Source organism: Genypterus blacodes, unplaced genomic scaffold (genome assembly GCF_046128005.1).
Source record: "Genypterus blacodes isolate CSIRO-AG114 ecotype Tasmania unplaced genomic scaffold, CSIRO-AGI_Gbla_v1 ptg000107l_1, whole genome shotgun sequence".
NCBI lineage: Eukaryota > Metazoa > Chordata > Actinopteri > Ophidiiformes > Ophidiidae > Genypterus > Genypterus blacodes.
The window spans coordinates 1,659,196-1,682,387 of NW_027466911.1; the positions used below are offsets into that span (position 1 = coordinate 1,659,196).

General features: G+C 46.8%; 1 protein-coding gene across 2 annotated transcripts; it reads right to left on the reverse strand.

Annotated features, from left to right (window-relative positions):
* Positions 1-1,903: 1,903 nt before the first annotated feature.
* On the reverse strand, positions 1,904-22,928 carry hdac9b (histone deacetylase 9b). 2 transcript variants are annotated; one of them, XM_076160865.1, is made up of 11 exons: positions 22,703-22,928; positions 15,137-15,378; positions 14,611-14,779; positions 13,567-13,690; positions 13,334-13,455; positions 9,249-9,380; positions 8,761-8,876; positions 7,097-7,219; positions 6,369-6,546; positions 6,048-6,262; positions 1,904-3,878 (listed from the first exon to the last, which is right to left on the reverse strand). In XM_076160865.1, exons 1-11 carry the CDS (start codon positions 22,812-22,814, stop codon positions 3,546-3,548), a joined length of 1,866 nt encoding a protein of 621 aa, XP_076016980.1. In that variant the 5' UTR covers positions 22,815-22,928; the 3' UTR covers positions 1,904-3,545. The 2 variants fall into 2 exon arrangements, with proteins under 2 accessions (XP_076016980.1, XP_076016981.1); XM_076160866.1 differs by lacking the exon at positions 22,703-22,928 and adding an exon at positions 22,410-22,692.
* Between the last annotated feature and the right edge of the window lie 264 nt (positions 22,929-23,192).

Genomic DNA, 23,192 nt, shown 5'->3' on the forward strand with positions numbered 1-23,192 from the left:
AGGCAGCTTCAGACCGCAGCAGGAAGCTTCGTCTCTTAAGGGGAGCCACACTTGAAGTAGTTGGTTGGGCGGTTCCGATTTGTCCCCACCCCCCTCTGAGCCACTTTAGTGATGTCATTGTAAACGGCATAAGGCCTACGGGAGCAAACTGTCTTGTAAAGTTGTGGTAGATGTTGGTCTCTGCTTCTTCTCAGGACTTCGTTAGGGCCTTTATGGAGAACCTGGTTTGACCTCACATCCCACAAGTTACTCTGTGGACTGACTCTTCCCTCAAACCCCAAACTGCTACCTCACCTGTCTGACCCTGGAAATGGAACAATGTCACAACAATCCCGCTCTTACTTGTAAATGTTTTTCCATTGACCTGAATTCTGTGGACCCACTGGACTCTTAACATTGGGACTGTCTTACAAATTTTACTTGGAGATCCATTTTTGTCCTTACATGCCAAGGTTTTCACAGAGCTTTGGACCTCTTGATGAGTGGAGCCTGTAAAGGCATTACATGTGATATTTGACTATACAACTGTTCCACCTTCTGCTCCACACAATCAAGTGCACTGACAAAATGCCAGGATGTAATCTCTGGGGTGGCCTCTGGAGGCAGGAGAGCGATGACATCTTGGCGATGGTCGGGTGACAGTAAACTGGTGTTTTCTATTAGTGAGTCATGACAGTGAGAGCCAGGTGATCTGTGTATTGTCATGATGATGAATTGAAAATGACCAAGTTTGTTAGTAGTAACTTGTGTGTAGATTTCCCCAGACTGTGTTCTTTCTCTAGGGCCTCTAGTTGTTATTAGACTTTTTATCCTTGGCTACTCAGTGTGAAAATTGCGGTTCAATCCATTTACAGGAAGTAGGTAAGTCTAAGCCTTCATTACTTCCTTACACCTTTAAAAAAAAGTGCTTGTTTGCTTTTACGACGTGGCTGTGTGGGCACTCGGGAGGGACAGTGGCAGATGGATGTGGGCTTCATTATTTCTTCTGCCTTTGAGTAACGGCTCATTTAAAATCACGAGGGCCTGACGCCGAAGACAGATGGACTCCACTTAAAGAGTCGGCGTCCAATTTAACACAAACGCTTCCTAATGTGCATTAAATGAACCCTTTTCTTGAAAATTCCTGTGAAAGAATCCTACACAATAATCATGTTCAGCTTCCTGGTATTTGCACCTTGGTATCCTGAGCGTCGCTAGTAAGATCGGGGACTTCTGACTGTAGTTGCAACATGCATCGTCATAGCAACATTTTTCTCAGAGTGTGTGTTGCAGAAAGCAACTTTAGACCGTGAGTGAACTTCTCCGGTCTCATCACTGCGTGTATTGCATGACAAACCCGTCCTATGAAGTAAGCAGGCTGTGAAATTGCTTAAGCTGGGTTTGAAAGTATCAGCACAAGTCATATATCACAGCTCACCTTATCTCGGGCCGCTCTAATGCTGCCACAAGTCTTGGGTCTTGGGTGCTCACATCAAAGAAATATGCTGAAAGCCTCTTAAGCTCGCTTTAAAAGCTTACACAGATCCCCAGAAAATAAAGAGCGAGGTTATAAGAGCAAGTGTGGGAAAGCGGCGTCGATCAATGATTTAGGCAAAGTCAGACTTGCGAGGAACTTAAGTTAGAAAAAAATAATAAGACAGGTTTGAAAGTTTTGAAGTAGATTGTGTGTCAGGCGCAAGCTTCCAATGCAAGTAAAGTCAATAATCTGCAAAAAGAAGCAAGATTCATAATAGGTAAAAGAACTTTATTTAAAAAAAAAAAAAGAAGAAAGATTTGTCACACAAGGCAAAAAAACAACAACAAAAAAAAGAGAAGAAATGCAAACTGCTATGAACAGACCACAGGACGACCCCCCCCCCCCCCCCCTCCATCCCCCCGTCCTTGCCCCCCCCACACCCACACCCACACCCACCCCCCACCGGCGGTGAGGGGGTTCTCGTTACAACCAAATCAAAGGAGCGAGAGAACAAGACTCACATTGTTCTGATTGTGGTGTTTACTTACACTAAAACATTAAAAACCGGACAATCTGAATGTACAGTATAAGACAGACAGCTTTTTGTTTTTCACAGGAATCCAAACACAGAATCTCATACTAGCATTTTTTTCTTACACTTAGCAGACGGCAGAAATGAAACGGGGGGGCGGGGGGGGGGGTGAGGAGGATTTAACGGCTACGCAATACATTTGATCGATCACTTTAAGACAGACTATACATGTTGCAATGGGCACTTTGAAAGGAAAACAGTCTTGGAACAAAAAAAAAAAAAGAAAAAAAAAAAGAAGAAGCTAGGTTCCGTCGAGGGGTTTTCTTTTTTTTTTTTTTTTTTATTGAAGTAACATCAAACCTGCATGTTGAGGTAAGCACGCCGCAGGGGAATACGAAGGAAGCGATTCCCTTTAAAAAGGACTCCCTTAACCATATCCCCACTCACTTTGTAATTCGCCTTGACAGTAAATCAATTCTGGAGCCTGGCCCCTTGGACTCCTCCAACCCTAGGTCCTCTTCTCTCAACATTCCTGCACACATGAATCACTCCAACTCCTGGCTTCTAGAAGGCATTTCCTGCCCGGCCCTCTCTCTCTCTCTCTCTCTCTCTCTCTCCCTCTCTCTTTCTCTCTTTCTCTCTTTCCGTCTCCGACTCCTCTCCACTGCCGAAAAGCTGGGCAGGGACCCGGCTGAGCTTTTGATTTGGACCCAGAGGGAGAGAGGGAGGAGAGCTGGGCTTAACGCAGGGTCCTGGCTCCGGTGCGGCCCCTGGAGACACGCAGACTTGGGATGTGTCAGGGAGAGATGCCTGCACACCCAAGCCGGGATTTAGTGCTTTAGTTTAACAAACTGCAATAATATGAGCAATGGCAAATATCGGGCCCAACCCCAGTAAAATGGGGGGCGTGTCTTCCATTAGGATTTAAGTTTACATTCTCTCTCATTATCTTCACTTCTCAGACCGTCATCACAGATTTTTCCAAGCGATGAAGATGTAGTGTTTTATATTCCTTAAGGACTTAATAACCATTTTCAAAGCTGACGTGGACAGGAGAGCATTAAAATATTTTATGACAAAAATGTACACAACAGGAACATAAGATGGCTCCTCTTCAAAGCTGTACACCTGTTCCACCTTTCCCTCTAAGAAATCATCTGGGACGCTTCAGCCACAGTATATATGTACACAAACGCTTTTTTCGGGAGTCGAACGGACCCGAGACGACTAAAGCAGCTCTTTAAAAAGGACGGTCTAAATGATATTATATACACCACCGGGAAACATACAGTATGTTACAGAGATCAAGACAGAAAGTCCTGTAAAGTCGCCGTAGCTAAGTGGAAAAGGATCACATGTGGTGGCAGGGAGCGTTGGCCTACTGTGCAATGGTTGCTGCGTGTGTGTGTGTGTGTGTGTGTCTGAGATGTGTGTGTGTGTGTGTGTGTGTGTGTGTGTGTGTGTGTGTAGGTAAATAGCATGGATATAAATGCACATGTTTGCAGAGACTTGTGTATCTGCGAATGTTGGAGTGTGTGATCTCCTCCTCTCGCCTCCTCAGATCATGGCTCGTATCACCAGTCTCCCTTTGACCTGGTGGAGATAAGCGCTCTGCTCCGGTCCTAAGCCGTGATTGGTCATGGCCTCGTCCTCGCTGTCAACGGGCTCCTCCTTGATCTTGATGACCCCGACGTGAGCCTCGGCCAGCTCCCCGCTGGAGCCGCCGCTGCTGCTGCTGCTGAGCGTGTGCTTCCGGATGACGCCTCCAGGGGGCAGCCTGTCCTCCTGCATGCTCTCCGGCTGCTCTCTGTGTTGCTCCTCCTGCTCTTCCTCCGACTCCTGCAGGTGTGCGTTAGGCTGACGCAACTGCTCGATGGACTTGGACAGCAGCTGGAAAACACATCGGCTCCACATTAACAATAACATCCTGCAGCCAACCATCTTTGACAATTAAACCTTTATCAGTGCAAAGCCAACATATCCAGATTAGACTCTCTCTCTCTCTCTCTCTCTCTCTCTCTCCCCCCCCCCCTACCCCCCTCCCCGTTTCTTCCATTTAAACTCAAAGTTGGAAGCATGGAGACAAATCCAAAGAAAAGTTGATTTAACTTTTTACTTCTCTCTTTAACAGTGGAACGGTTCTAACCTGCACAGCTGTGTTCAAAGTGCCAGGATATTGATTTAAAGCACACATCCTCTCTGGCCAAATCTCTAATTAGGGGCGCTCAGTGCAATCACTGTATTCAGCTGCCTGAAATAGAATCTTAATAGGCTCCACGTCTTCAGTAAGCTATCAAAACAACATTCTTCACACTAACTTAGCGCGAACATAAGCCCGTCTGACAATTAGTCATTTTCCCTCTCTGTTATTAATCATTATCAGGCTCTCATTAGTAAGAGTCCAAGTCCTGACAGACAGAAAGCATAAAGAACAGGAGGGAAATAGCACAGTCAGCACAAATGAAATACTGAGGGATTGTGTATACCGTGAAATGAATGAAACCGTTGCACAGGATATTATTATTATTATTACAATGGGTTGGATCGATCGGGGCTTTACAGTTTAGCTATGACACATTTCCAGATCAGTGTGTTAGTGTCTCTCATTTGCTACATATAAAGGAAATAAAGTCGAGACGGGGAGGGAGGGATTACATTTTCATCTCCAAAATGTCATTCGAGCAAAACCCTGACTCTGCACCTGGAATCCAATGACACCGGACTTAATGTTGACATTTTCCTGCGAGTGGAGAAGCAATAAGAACTATTTGCCGGACGGAGACTCGTGTACGTTTTGGTGACACTGCGTGGAGATGTCACGTCGCTGTGGAGCTTTGTTACATCAGATGGTAACGATGACGCCGCCGCCGCCACCAGGGGGCTCAGGCATCTGCCGAGCGCTGACGGCGGTACATCACAGCCTGGAGAGTGGAAGCTTCACACGACGTCAGCATTAGCCTCTTTGGCTAGTTAGTAACAGTGCTATTCCTCTTCCCTAAGTGGTGCCCCCTGCTGTTTCAGACACTGAGGGATGTGAAAGAACACGAACGAGCCACAGACGAGCCTCCGCCCGGAAATTAATTAGGGCAATGTTTCGCAGATCCTTCTCAATAAACGCTGAGGGCTCATCCCTGATTAGTGGCCATTTATAACCTCCACTTAAAGAGGCTTTACTCGCGATCTCATTGGCCTGAGTGATCAGCCGGGATTATGCATCGCATGTTTCCAGACAAGATGTCCCATTATTTAAAACCATATCATCCACGCTAAATACTGGAGGTTTCTATGGCCGAGGTTAGAACGAATTTCAGCTGCTCGCTTAGGTCGCCAATGACGTTTGAGTTAATTTTTGCATTAGTGAGGGAGTGTAATTAGAAAGTGTTCTTTCATGTCCGTACGCAGAGGAGCTGAAAGAGGGCTTTGGCTGCTTTGTTTTATTTATTAGTTCTAGTTGAGCTTTGTGTTTGCGGTGAGTTCTTTGGTTCCCTGCAGCCAGCATGGGGACACATCAGTGTGTGAGTCCACACAATGCCGCCTTTCACACTGTCCGCCACCTCACACACTTCCCTCAGCAGAATAATTACACTCTGTACGGCGAGGTCACCTCAGCCAGCGCGCAGAAACACAAATATTGCCATAGAGGAACAAAATGTATTCTGGGTACATTTTTCCTTCATTTGAACTTAGCTGAATTGAATTTCACAGCGTTAGCATGTGAACAGCCCTGATGCCTTAAGCTGTGATAACAGAATTAGTGCAGGGGAAGCATTTCTTCCCCATTTGAAGTCAGGCGCAACTTCTTTACTTAGGAGGAATAACACCGGGATTCCAGGGAGGAACAGACAAGAGTGTGAGTCTGTAAACTTGAGCTACCGCAGATGCTTTGACAAAAGGCTCAAAATAGCTCCGCATTTGTGTGTTTAAAAGGATTAAATCTGACTCCCTGCTGTAAAATGCGACCTCGCCAGACCTAAAGAGGAAAACAGAATGTTGCCAAACGCAATCTGAAAGTCAAAATCCTCCCCCCTGTGACTTGAATGTAGAAGAGAAGCACAATACCTTATTTATATGGATTTGCTGCTGGTACTGTTTCTGTTTCTCCAGGAAGTGCTGGTGTTGCTGCTGGATGACCAGTTGGGCCAGTGTGTTCTGAGGCAGCGGGGCCGACTGGGTCCTGTTCAAGGGCCGGTGTTTTGGTAGTTTAGGCCGACTGTTGGACGGGCGATCCTTCATGGCCAGAGGCGACTGAGGGTGTGAGGGCATGGAACTTTGCCCTGGATCCAAAAAAGAATATCTGTCAGGAATCTGCTTTGACTTTACAGCTCACAACACTTCTCTATATGATCTATCAACATCTGAGATCCAGTGAATCAGACTCACCAGAGGAGAGCATCTTCTGCTGCCTCATCTGCTCCTTCTGCAGGAGGTGCTGCAGGAGAGCCTGGTGACTGGGGCTCACCTTGGACTCCAGCCCGGTCTGCAGGGGCACGGGGCCCAGCAGCTGCCCGGGGAGCCCGTGCTTGATTTCTGCTGACCGCTCCTTCAACCCCATGGCAGCCTGCGGGAGGAAACAAAGAGGATGACGTGAAAGCGGTGCTGCGGACGCCGTGCAGGCCGGTCAGGACCAGAAACGTACAATCATCTCTCACAATCATAACCGTTCATTTGAAACTTTCTTTGTGAATGAATCTTGTGTTTCCAGAGTGAAATCAGAGCCCATGAATGGTTAGACGTCGGTGCAGCTGATGAACGGGCCTCTTTGGAATGTGCTGGTGAGCTCAAAGATGATCTATCATGTGCTGCGTTATCTGGAGCTGCACTTGAGTGGACTTGGACTTTTTAAAAGCTGTGATGAATGAGGTAATAGGGGAAGATAAGAGGAGGCCTGACACTAGACACTGCACAACAATATTTATCTAAGGGCGATAAAATCATTTGGGGTCAGAGGTCAATGACCCGTGCTCCGACATAGAATGCCGACAGCCACCGACGGCGAGATTTACAACTCACAGAGCCGGGGAACCAATGAAGTGAAAGTCTTAAGCAAAGTTTGGTTTTGTTGAGACGCAGGCGGGGTCGTCTCACGTCTAGCGGTTCACTGTACTCACGCTAATCGGCGAGGATGCGGCTGACAGGCCCAGGGTGATGTTGGGTAAGGAGGGAGACGTGTACAAGCTCAGCATGGACACGGAGCCCTCGGGCCGGAACAATCTGGGCTGTGAAGGCCATCGCTACAGTGGAGACACGGGACAAGTAGGACAAGGAGAAGACATTTAGGAGGTGAAGACAGATTTAGAAACCCCACTATGGACGATTTCAAAAGGCAACACGAGCAGCGGCATAAACGTTAACGCGGCGTGACGAGCAACAATGCTGCTGGCTGAAGGCGGAAAAAGGTTTGGAGTTTTGATGATGGATGACATGGAGGAGTGGCAGTGAGGGACACATGGAGCTCCACAGAGGGGCACCAGAGGACGATACGCTCAGCTGATAGAAAACATTGCAAACCTTTGAATCTGACCCTCCGCCCCTGCTTTCTTTAATCCCCCCTGCTGGGCCCGCTGCCTGCCCCCCGTCCCCTCGTCCCCCCGTCCCCCCGTCCCCTCGTCCCCTCGCCCCCCCCGTCCCCCCGTCCCCACCCCTCGGGCTGCTCTCTCAGAGAACATCAGCACTGGGGCATGCTTCCTGTACCCAGCAGAGCGGCGGACCAGCATGTGGTTTTGGAACAGCCATGTTTATCCTTCCAACCCCTACCAGCAGCTCAGTGACCTGTGTGTGGATATCCGGCCCGTATTTGACCCGAGGGACCCGTTCCCTCTGAAAAAGGATACCGAATGTAACGGTGCACAAACACCGCCTTGCTTTTGCAACAGGCATGAGGTCCGCGAGCGACCCGACTGGTCTACCAATGCCTTTCATGAGAGCCTGTGCTCGGAGAGATACAATAGCGATCCTGTGTGTTTATGTTGTTAGCGTGTGGGTGTCTTTGGCTACCAGCGCCTGGGATATCAATTAAACGCCACAGTTCGCCTTGTCTCCCCGAGCCGCAGCCTTCAAGCCCGACGCGAGGGCTCGGCTCTCCCTCGTCCGTATCACCGGAGGTCCCTGGGAGAGTAAACAGCGATGGCTAAGGAAAACACAGCTGTTGGGTTGGAATGGTTGGGAGATGTGTCATATCTGCCACCCTCCATAATGCTGGGCTTTGTGAGCTCGGTCCGGCGGGAGCTCCGGTCGGTAACCGAGCCATGAATCTATTGGGGGGAAACGCCTCGAAACAACTCGGCTCGGGCCCGCGGCCAGGGCAATGACAGAAACGCTGTGACGAGCCAACGGCAACCTCGTAGCCAAACTAATGAAAACTTAAAAAAAGCCGGGTTAAAAGGTTAGGTTCATTTTTTTGCTTTTGTTTTTGCGTTCGACTTCTTTCCTGCATAATTTGTCATCTTTACACTTGCGACGGCGACGTCAAAGGGCCCCAGTTTTAAAGCCTTGGCTGGTACAGATTTGTGGGTCAAGCTGTGCCGCTTTAATGTCAGAGCGGGGAGCCGTTTGCACTGGAGTGTAACACAGGCTTATGAACAAACACGGGGACAAATGGTTGTTATTATAGCTGCGAGCGGGAGAGAGAGAGGCGACGGGACCCTTCAAACCCTCACATCAAATCAAATCTTGCATTTTCTCATTATGTGGCACCCAAGACACCAACAGCGCTGCTTTGCTCTGTTCAATTCTTAGCAAAATCAACATTGGCTTTCGCGATTTAGACACGTACCTCCGTTTTTGTGGTAGTAGGCAGAGACGAGGGTCCGTTCTCCGCCCCCAAGGCACTGGAGGCCCCTATGGGAGAGCTGGGGCCAGAGCCTGGGGCACTGTTAGTGGGCGTAGAGTCTGTGGAACATCAAGGAGTTTAAGACACAGTATGCGAGCTCACACACTACACACACTACACACTACACACAGCCTTGGCAGCTGTAGCCTCACAACACTTTTTATGCGTACAGTCACGGCTGCCTGATGGTTCCTCTTACATGAAATTGCGATGATGATTAATCGCTACTGCGTTTGAGAGCGGCTGCTTAGTATGCAGCGAGGTGCTGAGGTGGGCGGCGTTGACAATGTGCGACACGTTGCGATTTTTGGAAAACGGCGGAGAATAAACTGAACTACATTTTGAGGCATAATGTGGAGAATTCGGGCTCAATCTGCTTGCTTGTCATCGTGACGACTCAATCTCAGTGTATGAGCGGATGTGTGACGTACCCATTAGCTCCAGGGCCCTCTTCTTGTAAGGAGTCATGATGTTGCTGTCTCTCCTCTTGAGCATGGGGCTGCTCCTCCTCTCTGCCACCTTCTGCTTCAGTCTGGATCGTACCTTCAGGTTGGGCTCGGATGCTGCGGAAAAAAACAAATCCAGAATTGATTTTTTTTGGACTCTTAGCTCTCCATTCACAATATTTGGATCAAGCGACGGCTCACATACTACAGCACGGGGGAACATTATCAAAGAAAACGTTTACGAGACGATACATCACAAGGAAAATAAACAATATTGCCACAGTTCAACATGTAACAATTTTTAGTTGGAGTGGAATTCAGCCGCAGCGTTCAGATAAATTAAACGAGTCAGGCTCGGGCCCATTTCCACCTCATCTGGACTAAATTAGGGTTGAGCAACACGAGGCTCTAAGTGAAATAGTCCGCTACCTGCCGCCCTGGTGACCACAGTCTGATACAGTAGCAACAGTTAAACTAACACAAAAACATGGCAGATGTTTCAAGCTCTCCCCAACCCACCCCTCCGCCCCCCCTCGTCCTAATGCAAAACAGAGATACCCCAATACACAATCCTCATACACTCCTCAAGTCACACACACACACACAGGACCCGGCCTGAACTGATCCAGACGTGGGAAATGCAGCCTGTTGCTGTTTGAAATATGATGTAATATTTCCAGGACAGAAATAGTGTTTGTAAAGATTTAATTTACAGAGAGAGGCACAGAGATCCTCCTAAAGCCCTGCGTCCTCATATGTGCACAGTACATTTTTCCTTCCCTTCACCTTATACATCATTGTGCTTAACTTAAACCTGTTGTCCTCGTATCTGGACATTTTTTCCGCCCAGGAGGTTGAGGATGCCACCCATGGAAATACTACGAATGCTTTTTGTGGAGCAGATTTGACTGTTAAAGCCTTGGAGAACGTGCAGGATACAGGAAATACTGGAGACTTATTCAGGGAAATCATTTCAGAATGATGTGAATGAGAATAAATCAGAATCCAGTTATGTAAATGCAGTGGTTGAGATTGAGACACACACTCCTGTATAAACCCGGTGCTGAGGACTCACCGGGTCAGCACCGCCTCATTTGTACTTTCCTTCAACCCTTTGGACACCCAATCCCACAGCTGACCTTGCACACACCAACAATCAGGCCGAATACATTAGCTGCACTTTCAACCGAGAGCCAGAGCTGAAGTTATGTAAATGTTTCGTTATACAATAGCCGAGCCGTTTCAATTATTCAGGCTGAGATCAATAATTTAAAAAGGTCTTTTCTTTGCGATGCGTACGACTTACAGCTGTACGTACAAAAGTGGGCCTGCAGGGAGGGGGGGGAGGGGGTTAGGGAGCGAGCGGCAGAGGGGGCGCAGCGAGGAGAGCGGGGCCAGATGCTGCTATTTATGGCTTTTGTCAAAAGCAGCAAAACCCTCTTTCCTAATACGTGACACAGACCTCTAATCCTGTGGGCGTGAGGTGGAGGGAGAGCGAGAGCGAGAGAGAGAGAGAGAGAGAGAGAGAGAGAGAGAGAGAGATAGAGAGAGAGGAAGAAAGGAGGCAGGAGAGATAAATGGAGAGAAAACGCTGTTGGGAGTCGTATGAATCTGCTTCACGCCCTGCTGCCTTGATTGCTTTCTATTTTTATACCCTGCCTGCCACCGAGCTACGCATCCCAATTGGTCGCCACGGGAACACCAGACAGCAGCGAGGGAACAAACACTTTCTCACTGGTCTCCATGGAAAAAATACGCGAATGAACAGTGCAACAGGAGGCAGCCATGGCGGCGGCGGCAATGGCGGAGGCGGCGGCCGTCTGAGGCCTGCACGTAGAGCACCTGGGTCACTTCAGCCTCACTAAAACACACACACACATAAGCTTATCACTTGAAATTTTCCACAATAGGTTTACTTGGCCCTTTTTTAGGCCGTACGGGTTTTATCCTTGTAAGAGCATATTTGTAAAAGCTTTGCCTGCACCTGCTGAACGCACACATTTGGTAACTGGGTCACGATCAGGGAGGGTGTTGCACCTCTTACTGCTAAGCTGCAACTATTCTTACCACAGACGATCGCGTGCCCTTAGTCTCGTCTATTCTCGTCCCTGGATGTGGCACAAAGAGGCTATAAAGCCAGTAAACAAGTTAATCATGTGACCTTCTCCCAAACTACTTTTTCTGTTTTGGGTGAGTGAGCTAAGCTAAGAAGCAGCTTTAGCTACATGGTGCTACAACATATTTAGCACTTATTGGAATATTTGTCTCTTGAAATGGATTTATTATGAAGTACTGTGAAAAATGAAAGAAAATGAGGATATAGGTTCATAACATGATCATATTTTGTGCGATAGAAGGTTGCATCTGCGTAAAGATTGTCCTTTGTAAAACTGTTTTGCATATTTGCGGGTGACATAAACCCTTTTTATAGAGCGCCGCTTCGGCCCCTCTGGCTAAATGAAGCGGGGGGGGAGGAGGGGGGAGTCAGAAACGGGAGATTTTGGAGTCACATCTCCACTTTTGAGCTATCTTTGCTTAAACAAACACGCCCCCGTCGTCTGGGCTCATCCCGCCCTCGTGCCAGTCTGAACTCCGCCAAACACCTGCCAATCAGCTATCAGTCACAGACAAACGCTACCTTTGTGCGTCACCCCCACCCCCCCCCCCCTCCCCCCCCCACACACACACACACACCCCCCACACACCCCCACCCTCTCCCACCCCTCGCGTGCCAAGCTCTCAGAGGACTTTAATGAAGACAGACAGGAAGTGGGGGAGCAGAGGCCCCCTCACAGGAAATGACCACATATAGATTCTGGTATCCAAAAGGTCGAGACGTAAAGAGAGAGAGAGAGAGCGAGTGAGACGATCCCAGCGCGTTTAACAAAAGCCGCTGGGGGATTTTAAACTTTATATCCAGAGGCAAAACGTTTAATCTCGCCTTTATTTTTGGGTCTCGTCAAAAAGTAAACAACGCCACAATAAACTTGAAGGCATTATTTTAGCGAGAGCTGCCTGCAACTGGTTATTACACGTCTGAGTCAGCTCCTTCTCTTTGCGTTTAGGGGATCTATCTCCCCAAGCTTCAGAAAACAAATCACAATAAATAACAATTTCTCCAAGCTTCCATTGAGTTTGGGAGCGTTTCATCTCGGCGTGAGCAGACAGACTTTATTTTACAAGATGTAATTCCTTTGCCCCTGATTCTCCAAATTGTGTATATACACAACGTGACAGGCCTGTAGTTAAAGAACTCAACAAGTATAATTGTTTTGCGATGTAATTAAAAGAGACACCGAGGGGAAAAGAACATAATGTAATTTGGTGACCTCACCGCCGAATTATGACGTTTTTTAAGCTTGGCAGGTGACTTGTGCTCGAGCAAACCAAGAGGGAGGAATAACTCTTATTTATACAAGCGTCCCCTAAGGGTTTCTCAAACTTTAAACCAACAAACCTGAGCTGCTTTCGGTGAGAACTTTGCGCGTTTTCAAAATAGTTTTTGGAGCCAATAACTCAGGAGAAATGAATGCTCTTTAATTGTCCAATTTACTATTTTACAGTTGAAAAATGGCTTGGAACTGGAAGACAAATGAGGATTTTTGAAGTAATATTAACACATAGAAGTAATCATAATGTGAACTGTGTGGCTGCCTGTATAAAGGTCTCTCCATGATATAGGAATACGGAAGAATAAGGTTCAGTGTGTGTGTGTGTGTGTGTGTGTGTGTGGTGAGCCCTGGAGGTGTGAGGAGGGGGCAGAGGTCATAATGAGCCTAACTGATGTTATTAGCGGGTCATCAGCATTATCAGGAAATACTCCACGGGCACACAGACCTCCTGATTGACACGGGTCAGAGGACATCGATTGCATTTGGCTAAGTCACTCACGCTGAATGGAAAATGAGGGAAGAAGCTTTTACATTAGCTGCAAACCCCATAGAGTGAAGCTGAGTGTGTGCTGCAGCACTCTGTAATCATACATGTACCGCATACAGCATGTCTACGTGCCAATTATAAATGATGGGTGTTCACGTGTGTGTGTGTACGTGTGTGTAGCGCAAACAAACCTGTCTTCCTTAAGGGGAAGTCATCCTTGCTCTCGATGGGGGATGGCAGGGCGTACTGGCAGGTGGGTGACATGCCGCCCAGAGGTGGAGAGCTTTGGTCCAGTGACGTGTGGTGTGAAGACCTGAGCACAAAAGGAGGCCGTCAGAGAGCTCAGCACCGTGTCACACTGCTGCTGTCATCAAATATACCATGTAATTATTGGTATAGCAGTCAGATTCCTGCAAGTACTTACGTGTACCAGAGTTTGGGGTGGTGTATGAAGGAGTGGGCGCCTCCGTTGATGCTGGAGTCCTTTGCAGATTTGCTCAACAGAAACTCTTGGAGTTTCTGCTTCACTTCTGTGCTGGCGACTGCACCTGGGAGACCAGCAGATAGAAGCAAAGGGATTCCAGTGACTCTAGAGCGCTGACTCATAACGTGCAGCATTGTGGCAAAACAACTTTTACACATCAAACTTTTTGCCTTATTGCAATTCTTGCAGCGGCTTTCTCATCCTAACTTACTGCACCGTCTATTAGATCACACTCATCTCACTTCTGACATCAAAATCTTTCTGTTTTTCTCTCTTTCATTTCTTCTAATTTGGCTCATGAGCAGTCACTTCTAATGCAGGAAGATCTCCCCCTAGTGGTGTGAGGAGACAAACAGTGAGTGTGAGCCGAGCGGTGATACTGCAGAGGGATGTTCTTTCCTGTTGGAGCCACAGTCTCACATTACCTGAGCTGACAAAGTCATAAATCCAATCTATTATTAGCTATAAAGCTATAAAGGTAAATGCAGAGATGCAACCGTGTATCCAAAACTATTTTGATGATGCCACTGAAAGACACTTTCTCCTTAACTTAAATGTTTAAGAGCCTTGACCTTAAGTTATCTGTTGCTCCAACGTATTGGTGTGCTGGTGTGTATAAAAAACACATTTCAGCATTTTAGCTTATAACAATTATGATTATTGCATAGTGTTATAATCTGGTTTGTTCTTCTTATCTATAAACTATTGTAAAAATTCATATTTGATTGAAAATACATTTGAAATGACACTTAAGAGTTGCATTACATTAGAATCGGAATCATGACCTGTAATGTTTTCAGTAGTTTTTGGTGATCTACATTTTTCAATTGACATTCCTATTCTGAATCCTTATGTATTTAAGAACCTTTTTTACGGTGGATGTTTTGATTCCTGTAAGAGATTAAACAAGTCTAAAGTGTCAATCTCTATGTGATGGTGAGAGCGGAGGCGGTGATGGGGATGATGCTGGTGCCGAGCTCTTACTCTCTCTGGAGCGCTCTTTGCCCCTGAGGCTGAAGCCGGAAACGTGCTGCTCCCTCCGATGCCTCTCCTGCTCCTTCTCCTGCTGGCTCTGCTGCTGCTGTTGCTCCAGACGACGCTCCTTCTCAGCCAGCTCCTGCTGCTGCTTCATAGCCTGCAGCTCCTGCTGAAGCTGAGAGACGTGCAGGCCTCAAGTCAGCACCAGGACGGTACACTGACCACACATTTATTTTTAAAACGATAATGGTTTGGGTGAACTTGTGCAGTATCTGTTTTTCTGTGGACTGTTCTGTACTCTATTCAAAGTGATATTCTCTGACACTCACGCTGTGCTGTGATCTATTGTTCAGCCTTGCTGTGCTGTGCTGGGCTGGGCTGTTCTTTTCTTTTCTGCACTCAGTGTTCTGTAATGTTGTCCTGAGCTATAATGTTTTCCACTGATGTGCACTATACTCTGCTGCTGTTTGTATTATGCTGAACTACACTATTGCCGTGTCTCCTCCATAACACTTTATAGTGCAATGCTGACCTTGAGGTGCTCTTGGAGCTGAGCCTGGTGCTGACGGGTCAACTTCTCATGCTGCTTCTGGAACTCAGTAATGAGTAACTGCTTCTGGATCTGCTGCTGTTTCTGGATGAGGAGCAGCTCCTGCTGCAGCTGCCTCTCCCACATTCCAGGGTCCGACCCTGGCCCCAGCATCCTCGGGTCTGTGCGCAGGTCTAATGGAGATAAGGACTCCACAGCCAGTGCCACGTCTGGTTTAATGTCCACTGTGAACACAGAGAGAAACACATCTCTCAGTCCCTGGTGATATATTCACTTCAATCAGATCTAAACATTACATGCACGTGTTCAATGGAAGAAAAAGGCAAAAAGGAGGAAGGTAGTTTTGAGAGAGAGAAAGAGAGAGGGAGAGAAAAAGATTGGGTCAGAGATGAGGAGCAAAGTGGACTATCCTGCTATCCTCAGGAACCTACAATTATAATACAGTTTCTATAAACAAACGCTGGATTACATCCGTCAGCCCAGAGTCCAGTGGGAGCGGCAGTCAGACTCAATGGACATTTGGCACGAAACGTTGGAGCGGTCATTTAAAGTATTTACATGAAGTCCTGTGTTTTCTCTGCTCAATAAATAAATAATGTGAGTTTAGGAATACACTTCCTCTGAGTTTACGAGAATATCCTGCAGACATTCCTCCTTCACCATCAATGATTTAAAATGAAGTTGTTTGCAAGCTTGGAAGAGGCAAGTGTTTGTGAATTTGTGTTCCTGTGATGTTTCCATTTCTCTTCCCCGGTGCAAAGTCTGCATGGCTAAGAATTGCCTTTGTCTTTGACAACTACTTCCATTATAAGTAATTGCCAGGTACAAAGTGAGAGGGCATCCCTTTGGTCTCAGAGCTCTATATATAGCATGTTCCACAGAGAAAATCGATTGCCTGTTAAGAACATATAAGACAGGGCTACTTCATCTCTCTATTCCACAGAGGATGATTACTGATTGTGCCCTATCCTTCTTTTCTATCCTCTTATCCTCCTATTTTCATCCCAGCTACCGTATCTCTTTGACAAATGTCAACAAGGATTACTTACAGCATCGCATCTGTGAAAACTTTATGCAGACATTAAAGGATGGATGAATGAGGACTTGCTGCATATGGTCCCTTTACTGTTATTAGATTAAATAAAGCATATATAAGGTTCCATGACCCCGGTGCTGGTACACATTGTCCAGACTGCGTGTCCCCTCCGTTCTGCAACCAAGATAAATATCCCAGCCTACTTAAAATTCCAGTGGTTGAAGGCAGATTTATTGAATGCATTCAAAGCCTTAATCTTCTGAAGGGTCACATCTGAGGGAACAAATACAAACCGTGTTACTATGCCACCTGTTCACCGGCAGACTGGCTGAAACACACTTTAACTCTTTAGATTCACAAAAAATAATCCTGTCATGCCTCATCCACATAAACCACGACGACATGCCAATAAAGAAAGAGTTTAGACCTGCCGGGGGAAGCTGCTGTAGCCGTGAATTAAGATTCAAAGCTTTTCTTCTTCACTGCTTATGTGAAGTGCGCTGCTCATTTGTTTTGCCACTGTTCAATGTGTATGCGGCAGTGATGATTATAAATAGAAACATAAAAGCAAGTGGCGCAATCCTGGTCTGTGACAACCCCCACACCCTAGTATCCACCACCCTAACTTGCTGCTGCCATGGCAACGCCGGCGACGTAATTATGTCTCCCCATCCTGCAGATATCGAGTCTCGCTGCATGTCATCTCCGTCCTACAGTGGCTATGTGACATGTTGACTATTATATCAGCTTTTCCGCTCTTATATAAGCGTGTAGCGCCCTGCGGAGAGAGAGGGAAAGGTGGAGCGCCTTACAAAACCTTCAGTCTGCATGCACTCTGTGGAGATTGGAAGTGATAACCTGCCTTTAAATATGTTCACTGTGATGACAGCTACAGGGGAATCCTGTGCAGTAATTTTTTGTGTCTGTGTGTATGTGTGTGTCTGTGTGTGTGTGTGTGTCTGTGTTCTAAAAACAGACCCAATCAAATGACAGAGGAGGGCCACGGCTCAGCGGGCGCGGAGAACAGGCACCTGTAGCACAGAGCTTTCTCTGCTGACAGGGAATATTAATCTTAGCTTGTAAGTACTTGACAAAGGACTCTTTTGTTCCAGGGGCAGCCGTGAACCTGTGAACCGCCGAAGGGCTCAGGGAGTCAAGACTGCCCTCGCGCTACTTTTGCCTAATGGACCTAAATATAGCATAAAAAAACACCTGCTGCCTGGGAGAATCCGCCACTGTGATATCTAATTAATCTCATATTTCATTCTGTAGCCTCACTGTGACTGGCATTAAGGAGCTCCACTTTGATCACAACGTCATGCTGAGCCTCCATCAGAAAATCTCAGACAGTGGTTTAACAGGAGGGAATGGAGGAAGAGGAGGAGGAGGAAGGGGAGGGGGGGGAGGAGGAGGGTGTGAGTTTCAGCTACCTTCAATGGCCAGAGCTGCATGAAATGGCCCTGGAGGAAACCACAACAGCCCCATGTGCATGTTCTATTTTGGTCCTTATTCTCTGGCAAACTGAAAGTGGATGGAACTGGAACGTTGAGGTGACAAAATAATGTGTTTCTGAAGGTAGGCAGGCAGGCAGGCAGGCAGGCAGGCAGGCAGGCAGGCAGGCAGGCAGGCAAGTCTCAAGTCTGCATCTGTTATATAAATTACACTTTACAGTCCTAATCACTGGCATTACTCTCTGTGCAGACTGAGGTTACATGCCGCACGCAAATGCAAAGAGAAAGGCGACGCGTCTATACTGCCACCAGATTAGAAACCATATACCGATATTTTAATCTCAAACGAAACTGCTCAAAACTCAAATCTGCTGTTGCCGTTTTACAAATATACTCCTAAGACAGGGGGAGAATACGGAACCACCAGTAACTAGGGCTAAATATAAACGCTTTTCTGAGCACAGGCTTAATATAGACAATGTGTGAAAGACTGTCACACTTGTGAGGCCGCCTGCTCAATATAACACGGGGCTAAAAGAAATGTGCCGTGTTGCATTTATGTAACGTTTGGTTCACTTTTGACACGATCTCCCACATACATGAGCCTCGCAAGTTCGGATCGAGAGGCGCCAATATGCCGACGGTGACCCTCGAGGCCAAAACTATTTCCAGGTGAAAGTGAGGCTGCTCCTGATTGGTGGAAGGCGCTCCGAAGTATCTCTAGGCGCTGGTAAACAAGAGATTTATGAATGACAGCTCCCAAATTTGTTTTTAGCACAAGGGAGCGACAAGCGCTGTGCCCCATGCCCAAATTCCTCCCTGCAGAGGGCCTGCCAAAGGGGGATAGGGTGACTCACGGCCTGTGACCACACTCCCACTGCAGCGTCGCACCCGCCACTGTCCCCAAGTGTTTATTTCTATAACTGATCTGCCTCTCATTAGACTTGGTGGCGGTTAGAGTGACAATCACAGCCTTAATTTGAGATGTTAGATGGCTGTCTTTTTTTGTCTCAGGCCACATTAGCAGGCTTCCCACCCTGAATAGACGCACGCCGCCAGCGACACGGCGACCACACGTGAGCTCTCACATGTGCAGGGTTACTAAATAGATTGGTTTAAAAACGTGCATTATCACAGTGCTTAATAACACCGTGACATTTCAAATTATACATCAATCATTCACTCCAACTGAGACCGACAGTGAAGCAGCCATGATTGAGTCCCTCCAGCTTTTTGCAGTTTGCAGCGAATTCAATGCAAATTCAACAAAACGCTGCAATTTTTGCTAATTGCTGCATAATTTTCCATTTTACTAAAGAAATGCAAACATTAATCATGTGTGAGAAAGTGTAGGAACTCATTTGTCACGGAGGGTTCCAGCTCAACGTGTCACAACAAGCCGCTTACACAAACTGTCACTTTGTTCACATCCAAGTGACGTGGAAGCGGCTGTGTGTGTGTCAAAAGCTGATTGCAAAGAAAGACAGAGGTGAAGAAATGGGGATGTTTAGTTTCATTTTGTGTGCTTAAAGACATTAATCAGTGTTTATTTATTTATTTATTATTATTTATTTATAATATTTATAATAATAGAAATATCTGTAAACCTGTGGATTTCTACGACTTTGTTTTAAAGTATTTCTTGAAATATTTCTATGAAATAAAGTTGTAAGTGTTGTTGTTAACTACTTCATGTTTTTAGTGGTAATAGTCCCAGAACAATATGTAGAGAAAAGCATAAAGTTCTATTGTAAAATTCTAAATAAACTCAATGCCGGTTGTTCCTACATCTTAACAATATTTACATTTCTGCCCAGTTCTACTGTTTTGCAAATTTAGTACTTTTGTGATTTCAGTTTTCCATTTTTCATCAAACAATGACAAAACTCTCACATCTTTCACAGCAAACACACGTGTGTGTGGTCACGTGTGTTGTTGAAGCTCTGTGTGGTTAAAGTCAGCTGCCTTCTGCTAACCAAGTTCACTCAAACCTGCTTTGGTTGCTGAAGCAAATTAAGAACAGTACAACACCCCCCCTTCACACACACACACACACACACACACACACACACACACAGACAGACATACACACAAAACTCCACTACACCATGTACAGTGAACAGTTAGCACTTTAAGCAGAGGAAGCCACGTCCTTCTATCTGGGCTCAGCTGAGACACACTGTTGTTTACGATGGACAAGCAAGCTCAGCCTCTCCACGCAGCGTCGCCTATAGATCATCATCCTCCCTGTATATTTGATCTCTTAAACGCCAATACGCGTGACGCCGCAGTTTGTGTTTACAGATGAAACATGTTGGATGGCTTCAGTGTGCAGCGGAGACATTTGCTGGTTTAAATTCCCTTTCCAACAGTATAAATAGAAACAGAGATACAGAATATGTCTGATGGCAAAAATAAGCTGATGCTTGGGACTGCAATGTGGTGCTGGATCTCTCATTAAGTGCCTTGTTATTTTGAGCAGCTGGCATGTCTAAAGCAGGAAACAGGTCTTTATTTTTAAGACTCAGGCTCGTCCTTGCAGCTAGAGCCAGAGCTGTGGTTTGCAGGCTATCTGCTAACAAAGCCAGCGGAGTTGAACCATCGCCGGGGCAGTTTGCCGTGGGAGCCAGAAGTCCAGTCGCCTCTCATCCTGGACTCCGGCCACGTCCGACCACCTCGCAAACAACACGAGACGACGACGACGCCGACAACACAAGCTGGATCTTTTTCCCGTGTGAAGGGAGAGGAGGTTTAAGATGTGAATGAGAGAGCGAACGTGAGAGCTGTTGTACTTGTGTGTATCACTTGACTTCTCCCTATGGACACTTTTGTAGATCAAGCTGTTTATAAAAGGCCTAATACCCACATCAGTCAGTCCCAGTCTGCTCCCTTCATGGCCTCAATCCACACCACGCCCTCCCAGCATCACTAAGCATCACCGATTTAACACCATACGCTTTCAACAACACGCACACCAAAACAAGGAAACACACAGATTTAGTCCAAAAGTAAAACTTAACTGAGCCCAAAAACGACAAACAAGAGCCCTTTTGTTGTTTTTGTTCACTCTTTATCACTGATTAATTTGCATATCAGACATTTGAGGCGAACCTAAGAGACTCAGCATGCAGACAAGAGGATCTAACAGCTTCAGCGTTATACTGTCTGCTCCTGTGCATGATATTCTACATGATATGTTGCAGCCAGAGGGAACTAATTAGTTTTCCCTGGGTGGAGAGAGCCCATCTGAGCGCTGTGTGTGTCAGAAGTTTTGACGCCACTGAACACAATCAAAACAAAAACCAGTTTACGGCACCACGTAAAAACATAAAAGCAGAGGAGCAGAGGAGCACGTTAGAGAGTCGTGTAAAGCGTCGAGGGGTTCACTTAAGAATCTAATCAGACGTCTTCTTCAGCAGACACCGGGGACGCCTCATACAATCGCGACGTTACGTTCAGAATTAGAAAAAGAAGAAGAATGTATTCCCACTTACAGCATAAAAGCCATCCTTGTAAACTAATACAAAGGCGGCGTCCAGTTACATTCGGAGAGTTTTTTTTCTTTTACAAGTCAAGTCTTTGTCAGGCGACGGGTATACTGTAAAGTGGAAAGAACACATTAAATAGACAAATGACGGCTTCGCTATAAATATCTGCTCCAAACCGGTTTTACAGCAGGAGCGCGGCGAGATGGAATGATAACGCAGAGACGCCTAATCTTAGCAGGCTAATGCCATAAGCTCAAAATAACTCACCTAAGAATAGCTGACCCACAGAATAAGCAAGGAGCCCGAATTCAGGCACTCGGTGGATCTGTTGTTTGGCTCGCAGGCCTAGCAGACAAGAGGAAGAGGAAGAAACCCCTTTTTTTTTTTGCTTGCCAGTCCCAAAAAAAAAACACAAGGAAGGGGGGGGGGGAAAAGAAGAGCTGATCTATTGACAGAAGAGGAATGTGTCATCCTCCTGCCATCCTCCTGTCTTACTTTCAAACCTGCTCACGTTCAGCCAAAGCACCTCGGGGTGTTTTCAATCACCAGTGTAACCGCCTGCAGTCAAGCTTCAAGCAGTAACATTGTCCCTAATAGGATAAGAGACTGGGGTTTACTTCACAATGTCACTACAGAAAATAGATATATTTATGGATTTGGACGCAGGGGAAGGTTGCTAATCTGTCGGAGAGGTCATCATCATATTCTATTTTGTTTTAAAGCAGTACATTTAACACTCACATGACTTTGCTTCCCCGGCAAAGCACATGACAATATTCCCACAAAGCACAATGGCTCCATGCATGAGGTCTGGAGTCATCGGCAGGGGCAAGTTAGAGATCTTATCAGTAGTGTCCATGCTGAAGAGAATACAAAAAAATATCAAAGGGACTAAGGTGTGACTCATGTTGAGTCAATACAGTGAATGGACGCATTACTCACTGTGATGTCAGACCCTGTGCCGCTTTCAATTCAATTCTTTGGGTCAGAAATAGAAACAGTCAATGTCTCTGGGTAAATATCCTGACAGAGAACCTTTCAGATGTTCATCGCGGTGTTTCCTCTTCCCTTTAAAGTGCACAATGACCCAGGAGCATCACGGGAAAACACCGAGGAGGCGCTCACTCCTCTGGCTGCTCACTGGGAATAACAACACTGTAACTCTGCTGTACAATGAGGGATTTATAACGGATTTAACACACTTCGAATCCTGACGTGTGTGTCTGCGAGTGTGTGCGTGTGTGTGTTTGTGTCATGCAGCATATCACAAGAGTAAATACCTTGACTGAGTGAAGAAGCGCCTGGTTCCTATAGCGAGCTGCTGAGCTGTGAAGTTGCGAGTTGTCTTTTCGCACAGAGTGAAAGAGAGCGAGAGAGAGAGAGAGAGAGAGAGAGAGGGCGAGAGGGAGAGGGAGAGAGAAAGAGAGAGAGGAATAGAGAGAGGAATGCAAGAAGAAGAAGAAGAAGAGGAAGAAGGAAGGATGGAAAAACCGAAGAGTTCCTCCGTGGAGAGGAGCGGACCTCACGGGGGAGCGTGTGTGTGTGTGTGTGTGTGTGTATGTGTGATCGTCACCTGAGTTGTTCACGTTGTGCATGTCGCTGTGTCCGGGGAGCCGCTGGGGTCCGACGCGCCCTCCGTCTGTTGTGGAGAAACTTGACTCGCCCTCGTAAATCGTCTGCAGCATACTCCAGTCAGCGCGCGCGTCTCATCGCCAGCCGAGCGCTTCCTGTCGCCAAAAGAGAAGAGCCTCCCTCAGTCAGAGAGAGAGACCGAGCGAGCGAGCGAGCGAGCGAGCGACAGAGAGGGAGGGAGGGAGGGAGGGAGAGAGAGAGAGCCTCAGCCAGAGAGAGAGCGAGAGAGAGAGCCTCAGCGAGAGTGAGAGAGAGAGAGAGAGAGAGAGAGAGAGAGAGCCTCAGCGAGAGTGTGAGAGAGAGAGAGAGAGAGAGAGAGAGAGAGCCTCAGCGAGAGAAAGAGAGAGAGAGAGAGAGAGAGAGAGAGCCTCAGCGAGAGTGAGAGAGAGAGAGAGAGCCTCAGCGAGAGTGAGAGAGAGAGCCTCAGAGAG

What these genes read in the sequence shown, in the direction of transcription:
- hdac9b (XM_076160865.1), bottom strand. Translation starts at nt 22,814, where the DNA reads ATGCTGCAGACGATTTACGAGGGCGAGTCAAGTTTCTCCACAACAGAC. An exon ending in GAGGGCCCTGGAGCTAATGG is followed by an intron (nt 8,877 to 9,248) that starts GTACGTCACACA and finishes GATGTTCCACAG; the next exon opens with ACTCTACGCCCACTAACAGT. An exon ending in AGCAAATCCATATAAATAAG is followed by an intron (nt 3,879 to 6,047) that starts GTATTGTGCTTC and finishes TGTGTTTTCCAG; the next exon opens with CTGCTGTCCAAGTCCATCGA.